At 52.2% G+C, this 12,747-nt stretch overlaps 3 protein-coding genes across 3 annotated transcripts; 1 reads left to right on the top strand and 2 right to left on the bottom strand.

The window, feature by feature from the left end:
- Positions 1–2,760: 2,760 nt before the first annotated feature.
- LOC134419812 (mas-related G-protein coupled receptor member D-like) lies at positions 2,761–3,763 on the bottom strand. The gene has a single exon (XM_063159418.1). The coding sequence runs from the start codon at positions 3,676–3,678 to the stop codon at positions 2,761–2,763; it is 918 nt and encodes a 305-aa protein (XP_063015488.1). The 5' UTR covers positions 3,679–3,763.
- Positions 3,764–6,674: 2,911 nt separating this feature from the next.
- On the top strand, positions 6,675–7,682 carry LOC134419905 (mas-related G-protein coupled receptor member A1-like). Its single transcript, XM_063159506.1, is given in 4 exon segments — positions 6,675–6,861; positions 6,864–7,133; positions 7,136–7,380; positions 7,383–7,682. Coding segments are annotated over 4 exon segments (1,002 nt in total).
- A 2,636-nt stretch (positions 7,683–10,318) lies between these two features.
- On the bottom strand, positions 10,319–11,335 carry LOC134419811 (mas-related G-protein coupled receptor member H-like). The gene has a single exon (XM_063159417.1). The coding sequence runs from the start codon at positions 11,225–11,227 to the stop codon at positions 10,319–10,321; it is 909 nt and encodes a 302-aa protein (XP_063015487.1). The 5' UTR covers positions 11,228–11,335.
- Between the last annotated feature and the right edge of the window lie 1,412 nt (positions 11,336–12,747).

Raw genomic sequence — 12,747 nt, 5'->3', positions numbered from 1 at the left:
TGCTGCTCTCCCATCAGGACATTTGGGATCAGCACCATCCAGATCCTTCCTGGTGCCTCCTGTCTGTTGCATATTCATACATCTCATATATGGTGCATAAATTCCATTCAAACAAAGGATTCTGTCTGGTCATCGTCAACTGTTCCCTCATAATCCTGATGGCATCTTCAGGACTGAGTGAGGCCAGAAGAAGTTTGTTTCTCCTGTTAAAGGAAGAAATAAATTCGTTTTCACAGAAAGAATTAGGTGTCCTGCGATTACTATCTCAGTGAAAGTACCTCATTCCTCTCTTTTAAAAAAAGTATCTTAACAGCATTACACTTGAAACTTTTTCTTTCTATTCTTGGAGTGTTTTTTTCTCCCAGTCCTCATCTCAACTCATGAGCGCCCTCTGTTAATTTTTGTTTCCCTCTCCTCTGCCCAGCTGAGAGCAGGAGAAAGTGAGTGAACGGCTTTCATGGGTGCCTGGCGTTTGGCCAGTGCCAAACCACGACAGGCTTGCAGCAGGTTATCAGCATCAGAGCCCACATTTCCTACTCACAGTACCCCTGATGATGCAATAAAAGTTATTGGTCACCAGATGTTGGGGTGTTGTGGTGCCCCTTGCAGCCCTTCACCAGAGCTCATCCTCCTCCTCCTCCTCAACCTTGGGAATACTTGTGGTTGTTTTTTCCTGATTTCACCCTTTGCCAGCAGGGACACCTTCCACTAGACCGGGCTGCTTCAAACCCCATCCAGCCTGGCCTGGAACACCTCCAGGGATGGGGAGGCCAGAGCATCTCTGGGAACCTGTGCCAGGGCCTCTCCTCCCCTGACAGGGAAGAATTTCTTCCCAATATTCCCCCTAACCCTGTTCTCTGGCAGTGGGAAGCCATTCCCCCCTTGTCCTGTCACTTCAGGCCTTTGTCCAAGGCACCTCTGCTGTTCTTGGAGCCTCTTCAGGCCCTGGAAGGGGCTCTAAGGTCTCCCTGAAGCCTTCCCTTCTCCAGGCTGAACAGCCCCAGCTCAGAGACCTCAGAGAAGCCACAGGGAGGGGGCTGATGCCCCGTGGACACAATGGTGACAAAGACAGATGTCATCCTGCTCCTGGAAGGGGGTGGCTGTGCTGAGGAGCGCGGACTGCTCCTCCCCTTGGAGCTGCACCATCTGAGCCTGCTGAGGGAGAGGCCAAAGCCAGGGCACAGGAAGAATTTCTGAAGGCACAAAACCACCAGCAAGGATATCAGTAAAAACCAGGTTTAATAATAAGCAGCAGCACAACAAAGTTCTGTCCCTGTGTGTGTGTGTTTGTGTGAGTGCAAGGGCAGGTGACAAAAGGACAGTAAGGATAAGGATTAAAAGGCAAATGGCCTGAATTCTGTAGAGCACTCAAACTTAACAGTAATTCAGTTCCACCTTAAACTGAACAATTCAGCTGAGGTATATCACTTAGCATCATTTAACCTTATTTATGCCTGATACTTCCTTCCAGGCTTGCCCCAGTGAGATGTCTCAGGTACTAACACAGCCGAGAGAGCAGCATTTCTGCCACATTTGCCCCAGCAGATGCAGACGTGTGTGCACACAGCCAGCCAGCCAGGCAGAGTGAGTGCAAGGTGCCTGTGAGCAATTGCCCTGGCAGGCAGTGAAATGCTCCCTGCGGATCCCTTTGCATCTCCTCCCTGGGCCAAGGGCTGGGCCTGGAGCCCCGGCAGGATGGGCCCAGGAGCCGTCGGCGTTCGGGGATCAGCCCAGGGCAGCAGCCGGGAGAGATCCCAGCTGGGAGAGGCCCCAGTGCCAGGGAGCTTCTGCTCAGCGCTGCTGGGCCCAGCAGAGCTCCAAGGCTCTCCTTTGGGGCCGCTGCTCACAGGGCCCCAAGGCATGGGCGGCACTCACAGCAATGGCTCAGCCTGGCCACACTTGGGGCCGGCAGCTTCCTGGGACAGTGGCAGAGCAGGGATGCTGTGGCATCCAGGGCAGTACAAGAATTTCCAAGGCTGTTGATGAAAGCCCAGGAGGTGGTTGGACAGCAGCAGTTGCTGGGAGCAGAGGGTGTTTCTGATCAGCGCCACAGGAGCTGAGCCCAGGGGCTGCTCCTCAAGGCTGAGGCCTAAGGAGCCTTTCTGAGATCCCAGTGCAGCCTGATTTTAGGAAAATTAATCCACAAACATCAGAGGTTTATGTCCAAACAGGAGACTGAGGAGTCCTTTGACTTTATTTGAGTAAAGGTAGAGGCTATGAGGCATTCCCCTGGGATCTCTCCAGTTTTTGTGAGGGCACAGCCTCCCTTTTTGTTCTAATTTCCTGGCTGCATTTCCATTCTCTCTTTCCCCACTGGCTCAGGTACTTGAGAGGTACAGACTCCCCAATACACCTTACACTAAAGATTTCCCTCTAATGTATAACCGACCCTTTCAATTTTTAAATCTTACACAATTTAGGGGTTTTTCTTCCCCATTCTTTCTTTCACGTTTTGATGTCTAATTTCATTTATCAGCATACCTGAAGTTTCTTTGCAAATGGAAATATCTTCTTCCATTCATCAATCAGTGGAATCCTTCCCATTGTTTCTTTTATTTCCCAGTGCTAGTTGTATCTACCAGCAGACCCACAGCTTGTTTGTGAAGACAAATCCGTCCTTGCTCTCACTGGAAAGGGGTTGGGTGATGCACCAGCACAGGGAGGGTGACACTTTAGATATTTATTCATCAGGTGAATTAAGCAGTCCCTCAGCCACAGTCCCAGAGTCCCTCAGTAGTGCAGCGGGAAGATTCAACAGACTCAGAGCACTGTGTCCATGGCAGGATCATGGCTGTGGGCAGTGTCTGTCTCCTCAAAGACCCTCTGGAGGGAGAGCCGGAGGGACCCCACAGAGCAGGGCCTCCAGCACCTCCCCACCAGGAAGTAGATGAAGGGTTTGATGGTGCTGTGGATGCAGGCGAGCAGGAAAACAACCTGAGAGGACACAATGGTGTAGCCGAGGTACTGCAGTAAATTCCAGAGGCTGAGGGGCAGAGTGAAGAGCACAATGAGGCAGATGACAATGTTGAGTCTCTTGGGTTGCTGCTGATGGGAGCCAGGCTTGACCTTAATGAAGAATATTGTGCTGGAAATGAGCACGACGGGAACACAGAGGAGAAGGTTGAAGGCGTGCACAGAGACGAGAGACACCCAGCATTGCTCAGATAGCTGGACAAAACACAGAGAAATCATGGTGGCAAAGACAGTGATGAAAGTGATGAGCAGGGCAAGCACCACCCATGAGAGGTGTTGGGGACGGTGGCAGCAGAGCCAGAGCGGGCAGCGGATGGAGAGGCACCTCAGGATGCTGATGCATGTCAGTGTGTACAGACAAAAGGTGTGTGACACCAGTGGCACCCTGAAAAGAAACCACACATACTGCAAGGGCATGATGATAGAGCAGGACACATTGCCCAGCAGGAAGAGCAGAGGGGAGGGCAACAGAATGAAGAGGAAGAGGAAGTCCAGAAGAGTCAGCATGAGGATGTAAATGATGGTGCTGTTCCTGGACAAACAGCGGGAGCCAAGGAGCCAGAGCACAGCCCCATTCCCAGCCAGCCCACAGAGGCAGATGAGCAGTGTCACACTGTGTATGGCCACACTGGTGACATCGGTCTCACACAGATCATCTCCTTCAGTGGGTGAGGCAGGAGATGGGGACACGGTGGTCACCTCCATGGATGGATGCTGGGCATGCAGTGGGATGTGGCCCCTGGCTGTGGTCAGAGTGGATGGGCAGTCAGTGCTTGGAGAATCCAGGGATGGACCAGGTGGATCCTCAGCAGCTCCCTGCAGTGGGAAGGATTCAGTGGGGAGGAGTGAGATGTGCAGGGGAGGAGGACAGTGGAACATGTAGGGTGAGAGAGGGAGGGTTGGGCTATTCGGGCACAGGGCAGAGGAGGGGGGAGCTGGAGCTGGCACTGCAGTCACCCAGAGAGGGTGGCAGGAACAGAGCAGTTGCTGCAGGAGAGGAAGGTGGGGTAGGGAGGAAGGCAAACATTCCACTGACCTGTTCCCTGTGGGGCAGCAGCAGGCAAAGGGCTCTGCGCAGATCAGCGGCGCTTCCTGGTCCCTCTTGCTCCTTTGGGATCCATGTCCTGCCAAGTCAGGGACATGAAGGAGAATGTGCCCAGGTCACCAGGAGCTCCCCATTCCCGTCCAGCTTGCTCCTCTCTGTGCCCTGCGCTGGAGTTGCTCCCCAAGGTTTGGAGGGATCATAGGGCAGGTGGAAGTTGTTTTACAACTTCACCTACGTCAGAGCTCCACTCCCTCATAGTTATTTATCTTGATATTTTTTTCTTGGCCCCAAAGGAATTGGCTTTTGTCAAAAGTCCACATGAAGAACTTTGCAAATGGCTCCACTATTTCTTCTGATTGGAAACACTCCTTCCCTGCAGAATGACCCATTCTCCAACTGCCTTCTCTCTACCATTCCTTATTTCTCTTCCCTGAGGTGTCATTGTCCCTCCATGAGAAGAGGGATGCTGGTGGTGCTGGTGGCACTGGAATGCTGCTGGCAGTGCTGGCAGTGCTGGTGAAGAGTCTGGCTGCTTGTCAGAAACTGCTCCCATTCTGGGAAGAGCTCCAGAACCATTGCCAAAACTACCCCTTTGCCCAAAGAAGCAAAACTGAGGCAAGAATTCCCATTTTTGCATTCTACCCCAGGCTCACAGAGCCCAGAGGAAGGACAGCACTCAGTTGCTTGCAGCCAGGCTATCAGCACTTGGAGCCCACCCAATTACTGCCAATCCCCTTGATGATGCAATGAAAGCTATCAGGGATCAGGGTGCTGTGAACTCCCTGCCAGCCCTTCACCAGAGCTGCTCCTGCTCCTCCTCAGTCCTGGGAACACTCGGGGTCGTTTGTGACACCTGATCCCAGACTATCCCTTTGCAAACAGAGACAACTGCCACTATACCAGATTGCTCCAAACCACATCCAGCCTGGCCTTGGGGACTTTCAGGGATACAGGGACAGCCACAGCCTCTCTGGGCAGCCTGTGCCAGGGCCTCAGCACCCTCACAGGGAAGGATTTCTTCCCAATATCCAATCTGACCCCACCCTCTGTCAGTGGGAAGCCATTCCCCCTTGTCCTGTCACTCCATGCCCTTGTCCAAAATGCCTGTACACTGGTTCTAGAGCCCCATCAGCTCCTGGATCATGAAGTGTTTGCCCTTGAAAAGATTGGGGTGGTGAGGGGATGTGAGATTCCATAGCTGGGGACACAAACACGGTGTCAGCAGGAAGAGAGGTGACAGTTCTGGTCCCAGGGCCAGCAGTTTCCAGCAGCAGCAACCCAGATCCCTGAGGCACATGTCAGCCTGGGTAGGCGTCATCTCACCTCAGCTCTCTAGGAATACCTTGGAATTCACTGTAAGCATCTGTCTGACTCCTAATGGAGTGTAGAGGATGTCTCAGATGAAACCTGCAACTTTCTAAAGATTAAAGCCAAGAGAGGAGCATGGATTTGGCTCTTCTCAGAAGAAATGCCATTGCTGACATCCTAAATCATCCCTGTGCTGTGTGCCTGTGCTCCAGCTCACACACATAATTTATTATTGCATGAATCTTCTTAAAACTGCCTGGTAAAGGTAAAGCACCTCTGAAATTGTGGCATACACATGGCAAAATTACATTTGAATCAGAAATCAAAGTTTAACAGCACATTTGTAGTGCAGGGTCCTGAGGATCCAACTCAAAAATGAGAGGGGGCAAGTTCAGGCTGTTCAAAAGATAAGAGTTCTGGATTGAGGTTGCTATAAAATGGAATAGAAGCTGAGATGGAGCCCAAGTGCTCTGGGCACAGGTGTGGTTGCTGAGGCTCTCTCCCGTTGCTCATTTCCCGGGCAGAGTGCAGAGCAGCTGAGGAGCAGAGCCCTGAGCCCGTGGCAGGCTCTGAGGCAGCTGCCTGTGTGTGAGAGCCCTGGAGAACACGAGGCAGCACGGAGAGCAGGGGCTGTGGCAGGAGCTGGGACAGAGCCCGCGCCGGACGCTGCTCGGGCTCAGCCCGCGGGCTGCGCTCCCCTTTCCCAAGGGACCATTCCAGGGAACCTCCTGCAGATCCCGGCCCAGGGACAGCAGCTGGAGCCTGGCAGCTGAGGGCAGGGCACTGCGGGCAAGTTCTCCCGGCTGCCAGAGGAAACCAGGTCAGACTCTTCTCTTCCACCTTCATCAGGGCCCCCTCATTGGGTGGAACCTGGTTATTGATTTTGGGGGCAGAACTGAGGTCTGTAGGGAATTCAAAGCTATAAATAGTGTGGGAAAAGGGAGGGAATATTGAAACAGGAGTGTCCTGCTGAAGGAATCCAGCATCTCAGTGATATCAACTGACACCTGAGAGTCCAGCTCAGATCCATCCCAAAGCCATTTGCTCTCTGATATCTCCATGGGCAATCCTCTCCTAATCCAATTGTTTTCCTCCTCCAGCTGTGTCCTGTCCACAGCCAGGAAGGAGGTATCTCCCTGGCTTTTGTGCCAGGCACACAGGACCAGGTTCCCACATCCTCTTTGCCATCTGTCAAGTCCCTCACCCCTCCCTGTGCTGCTATACATCGAAGCTGTGGGTGGGAAAAGATGGGAAAAGCCACGTTTGGGGGACAGCAGCGTTGCTCTGGTGTGTCTGTTTGTCACCCCTGCAGCTGTGTGAGGACAGGAGAAGCAGCAGAGGTGTCACCATGAGCACTTTGTCCCCTGGCACGGAGGGAGCCAGCCCTGCCTGCTGGAGCCAGCCCGGTGGGAAGGCATCCCAGGGGAGCTGGAATGAGGAGAGCCACGACAACTGGAGCCAGTGTGACAGCAGGCAGTGGAGCAAAGTGCCTGTCCCGCTGCTGCTGCTGCTGCTGCTGCTGTGCCTGTGTGGGATGGTGGGAATGGGGCTGTGCTCTGGCTCCTCAGCTACTGCATCCACAGGAACCCCATCACCCCCTGTGTGCTCAGCCTGGCCATGGCTGGCTCCACCTTCCTGCTCTCCATCACCATCACCCTGGGGATATTTTCTGTCCCAGAGAGCTTCTGCCACCAGCTGGGCTCGTGGGGTGTGACAGCTGGGCTGAAGGTCCCCATCCTCTTGGCTTTCACTGCTGCTGTCTCCTCTCTGACAGCCCTCAGTGCTGTCACAGCTCTGTTTGTCCTCCCGTGTCCTGCTGGCCCTGCCCCTGCTCCCAGTGCTTCCCGGTGCTCCTGTGTGCCCTGCTCTGGCTGCTCTCCTTCCTGCTCACTGCCACCCTCCATTGCTGCCCTTTGGTGCCCATGGCCTTGGTGCTGAGCTGCCCCTTCTCAGTGCTCAGCCTGCCCTGTTCTGCTCTGGCCCTGCTGGCCAGGCTCCTGTGCTGCTCATGGAAACAGCTGCCAGGGAAGCTCTGTGCCCTGCTCCTGCTGCTCCTGTCATCTCCTTCCCCTTCTTCACTGCTGATTTTGGGCACTGGCTCTTGCTGAGGGCGTTTGCCTTCTCTGTCTTTGCCCCCAGCCCCTCTCTCCTGCTCACCTGTGCCCAGAGCTGTGCCCTCCCTCTGATTCACTGCCTGGCTGGGAGCTGTGCAAAGGAATTCACCCCCTCTGGTAGTGTTGCCTTGCAGAGGGCTTTTGAGGCTTTTGTGCCAGAGTCAGGGCATAAAGAGAATACAGTGGAATCATCATCAAGTGAAATCATCAGGAAAGATACTCTGCATAAAACAGAAGCATAAAATATCCAGAGTTGGAAGGGAGCCACAAGGATCATGGAGTTGAGCTCATGGCCCTGCACAGGACATCCCAACAATCCCATCCTGTGCCTGAGAGCATTGTCCAAATGCTCCTTGAGCTCTGTCAGGCTGGTGCTGTGTGCAGCAGGGGACCTCCTGCCTGGGGCTGTTGCTGGTGACACACGGAATCCTCATGGAATGGTTTGGGTTGTGTGCTGGTTTTGGGTAAATTTGGGAGGAAACCTTCAAATGGGATCCCTCTTGAAAACAAATTCAAGCAGCCCCTCCCCCAGCTGGTTCAGCAAAATATTTCCTGAGAGAAAAGTGGAAAAAACTGTTTATTTAACAAGAAAAGTATTCACAAGCATAACAAATCAAAATAATATGAAACAATAAAATCTCTTGCTGTTCTGAATGGTTGGCAAATTCAGACAGTCCTTGTTGTGGAGTGTAGTTTTGCTCACTCAGTCCCTTATCAGTCCCTCTGGTGCTGGAAAATGCCGTGTCCCAGGCTCCAGTGGGCCAGAGGTGTGAGCTCCCGGTGCTCTTCTGGGTTTTCAGTCCAGAGCAGGTTTGAACAGTTCCAAGCAAAAGGAAAACCACAGTCCAGGGAACTTCTCTGCCTCACAAGCTGAAAAAACCCAAAAGCAAAGGAGATTTCTGTGCTGCATGTCTGTGCTGCAGACAGCCCGGTCTGGGAGCAGGAATGGGGAGGAGTGAGCGCAGCTTCTGGAAACAAACTGCTGCATCTGCTCTGCCCCTCTTTGCTCAAGAACCAGTCTGAAATGTGCAAAACCTATTTCTGGGCTAAACAGATGAATGGGGACACAATTCAGCTCATAAAGTCAACCCAGTAAATGTTGGAAGGAACAGTAGAGATCATCTCATTTCATTTCTCCTTCTTCCATGGGCAGGGACAGCCAGGAAACCTTTTGCTTCAAAGTCTTGCTCTTTTGAAAGGAAGCTCAGGTAGGGAGTGGCCTGGATTACACAGGAGACAAGGAAGGTGCTGGGAAATAGAAAAAATACATGGAAGGATAATGGTCCTTCTGCACTTGCCTTGGGAGGGACTCCCTGGCTGAGTTATTCTTCCCTGGACAAGAGGTTGTACCTTGGAAAGTTTTGTCTTTCCAATGGACAGGAAATGGGAGTAAGGGAGAGAAAACCCCTCTCAGATGTCAAAGTCTTTCTTTACTGTTAATTATTAAAAATTCTGTGCATAAATGCTTCTTAGCTTTTTAACCTCATGTGTGTCCCCAAAGCCTGACTCACCACCCATGGCTTTCACTCTCACTCCCTTTGCCGAAGCAGTGGCACATTGGTTTTTCCTGGATTTAAGGCAGTGGGAAAAGGAGGGACAACTTCCCCCTGAGCAAGAGATGTGGCTGCTGCCCAGGTCTGTGCCAGGAGGAATCAGGAGCTCTTGGCACTGCCAACATCATCCCAAGCATTGCAGGCACGTGCCTTAGGAAGGGCTCTGGTATGAGACAGGAACCTGCCCTGCTCCCAGACCAGCCAGAGGCTTTAGAATGGGATAAAAGAAGGAAATGAACCATTTTGGACACTGTTCAACAGAGACAGGCCCTGCAGTGAAGCCTGGATATTGTTTATTCAACAAATTCAGAGGGTGGGTCTACCGCATTGGAAAGAGTCAAAACCCATGAATGCAAATCTGACTGAGGTGTAGTTACAGAATGACAAAGATCAGGAGAGGCTGGACAGTGGCTGAAGCTGCTGTGCAGAGTGGCTGTGCAGCTCCTCCTGAGGGTGGCCAGGTTCAGGATGGAGGTGCTCAGGGGCTTCCCTGGACACTGATGCTGGGGAACCAGAGGATGGATGGCCCCATTCTGCAGAAGAGCAGCTTAACCCCCTAATTTCTGTGCAATTAAATGGTCCAAGCATCTGGTGACAGGAATTTCCATATTCCATGTACATTCCTGGTACAGGCACAGGAGTTCAATGGAGTTCACTACCAACCCTGCACTTTCCTTGGAAGGCTTTAATTTTGGAATTCAAGCATGTGACAAATTCCCACTGAAAGGATAAGTGAATGTTGCTGTCCCTCCCCAGCTCTGCAGCCCTACCTGGTGTCCCTTCCCATCAGCTGGGAATGCAGGGCTGGCTCTGCTGGACAGAAGGGGAAGGATGCTGCCTGTGATCCCAACCCCTCTCCTGCCATCCAGAGGCACCAGCCCCGCAGAGATTTGGGAAATCACTGCCACCCTGTAGTGCTGGGAGTGTCCCCAGGGATTAAGGTGTCCCATGCTTTGCAGGCAAGAGCTCCCTGGAAACACCATGGAACTCATCTGCTGAGCCAAAGGAGATGGAGTTCATTCCCTGGGGCCGAGGCCATGAGGGTCATTGCATGGGGAATAGAGCTGGGGAGCAGCACTGAGCCCAGCTGCACTGCTTGGAGCCATGTGGATCCAGGAAAGAGGAGGAAGGTCATGCTGCAATGTGCTCCTTGCAGAGCATCCTACAAAAATCACCCAAGGCAATGCCCCTGCTCCCTTCTCCTGCGGGAATACAACAATAAAGGCCGGGTGATCCTGTGGATATTGATTAATCAGAAGGTTCAAGGAAACTCTCAGCCTCTGTGCTGAAGTTATTTATCACAGCAGTGGAAGGGATCAGCAGGCTCAGATCCCCGTGTCCATGGTGGGATCATTGCTGTGGGCAGTGTTTTCTCTCGGCTCCTCAATGACCCTCTGGAGGGAGAGCTGGAGGAACCTTATGGAGCAGGGCCTCCAGCACCTCCCTGCCAAGAAGTAGATGAGGGGTTTGATGGTGCTGTGGATGCAGGCGAGGAGGAAAACAACCTGAGAGGGTACTGTGATGTAACCGAGCTGCTGCAGGAAATTCCAGAGGCTGAGGAAGAGAATGAAGAGCGCCATAAGAAAGATAACGATGTCGTGCCTCTCGGGCTGCTGCTGCTGGGAGCCCCACTTGGCCTTAATGAAATTAATTGTGCCAGAAATGACCACAGGTGCAACAAAGAGGAGCAGCATGATGTTGTACAAGGAGATGAAATTTGCCTGACAGTTCTCCCTGCACCAGAATGTCACCATCAACATGACAGCAAAGAGAAGAGTGAAGGCCGACTTCTGGACACTGATTAGCACTGGCCTCAGGTGCTTGGGAAGCTCCCTGCGGCAGCAGAGCCAGCAGATCTTGCACATGTACAGCATAGTGCTGTTGAATATCAGCCAAAACACCCCTATGCTGTAGGAGAACAGTGACAACCCAAAAAGGAAATTCAGGTACAGCAGGGGCAGAATAGGAGAGCAGGAGACATCCTCCACCAAGAGGGTGAGGGCAGAGGGGACTGTAAGGAGAAAGAAGAGGAAGTCAAAGACAGCAAAGTAAAAGATGTCAGAATTACAGCTTATCAGGCTGAGGAGGCCGATGACAGCCCCGTTCCCAGCCAGCCCACAGAGGCAGATGAGCAGGGTCACACTGTGTATGGCCACACTGGTGACATCTGTCTCACACAGATCATCTCCTTCAGTGGGTGAGGCAGGAGATGGGGACACGGTGGTCACCTCCATGGATGGACGCTGGGCAGGCAGTGAGATGTGGCCCCTGTCTGTGGTCAGAGTGGATGGGCAGTCAGTGCTTGGAGAATGCAGGGATGGACCATGTGGCTCCTCAGCAGCTCCCTGCAGTGGGAAGGATTCAGTGGGGAGAAGTGAGATGTGCAGGGGAGGAGGGCAGTGGGAATGGTGGGGTGGGAGAGGGTGGCGGGAGGGTTCAGCTGCTGTGCAGGGGATTGATAAGTAGGAGACAATAAACATTTGTAACTCTTTTGAAGTTGCTTATACACTAACTGGGCAAATATATAAAAATATTTAAATATGTGGACCGTGGGTGATAACCATGGCTGGAGCCAGTGCAGAAACAAATAAGGAGGTCAGCAGTATTTTTAGTGCAAGTTCTGTAACAGGAAGCAAGAGCACATTGCCTAAGGAAAAGTTCAAGGCAAGGTCACCTTTAATATCAGAGCACTCAGGGAGTACATCCACGAGAACCCCTCTCAATGAAACTCCAGGATTATAAAAGGACTCCCACTGGGAAGTGGATGCATGGAAATGAGTACTGGGAAATTGGTGCTTATGTACTAGATAAGAAAAACTTTTTAACGTATGGTCAAAAAGAATAAAAACACAATTGTAAAGTCTCACAACATACAGAAATATGGAGAGATAAATCTGTGTGTCCTGCTGCTTAATACTTCCTTTGGTAGCAACATTAGTTGTTTTTAGGAACTTTATTCTGTCTGATTTTGGTATCATACCTCATCCCTATCTCCACCCCAATCTGCATGCCATGCCATGCCATGCCATGCCATGCCATGCCATGCCATGCCATGCCATGCCATGCCATGCCATGCCATGCCATGCCATGCCATGCCATGCCACGCCATGCCACGCCATGCCATGCCATGCCATGCCATCCCGATGGGTTCCCAGTCCCTGGCCTCTCCCTGGCTGCAGGTGTGGCCTGTTGGGCTCTGCTGCTCTCCAGTGGGAGATTTGGCATTGGTGGCACCCAGAGCCCTCCTGCCCCCTCCAGCCCCTGTCTGCCTGATGCCTTGGGCTGGCTCCCTGGAACAGAGGCCAGAGCAGGTGAAGAGAATAAAAGGAGGCATTGATGAAAGGCCTTCAAAAGGTTCACCTTGGGCTCTCAAAGCCTCCGAGAGGGGCTGCACCCAAAATGGACAATGGTCATGAGTTTTTCAGACAGATATCAGTTTGGTCCATTCACAAATTAGGGGTTAATCCTCCAGTTAGAGCTTCAGGTAATGAAGTCATTTAGCCTCAGTTTGCCCTCCCCCAATTCACTTTTGTCTATACTTTTCTGGGCCTGAGGCAGTAGAGTGTTCTTGAATTTCAGGCCTAGAGGGATTGTTTTGTCTGACCAAAATGTGCAGACAGTTAACTAACACTTTTACATGGAGTTTAGAGTTAGGCACTAATGCAGTACAAGATGTGAAAAATAGAAAGGCTAAAATCCTAAGGCATCATGCCTCCTCTGGCATCCTCTAGAAATTCCCCCCAGGCTGCCTTCC

Source organism: Melospiza melodia, chromosome 6, assembly GCF_035770615.1.
Source record: "Melospiza melodia melodia isolate bMelMel2 chromosome 6, bMelMel2.pri, whole genome shotgun sequence".
NCBI lineage: Eukaryota > Metazoa > Chordata > Aves > Passeriformes > Passerellidae > Melospiza > Melospiza melodia.
Note: the sequence above shows the minus strand (reverse complement) of the source record. Positions and strands in the feature narration are given on the sequence as shown.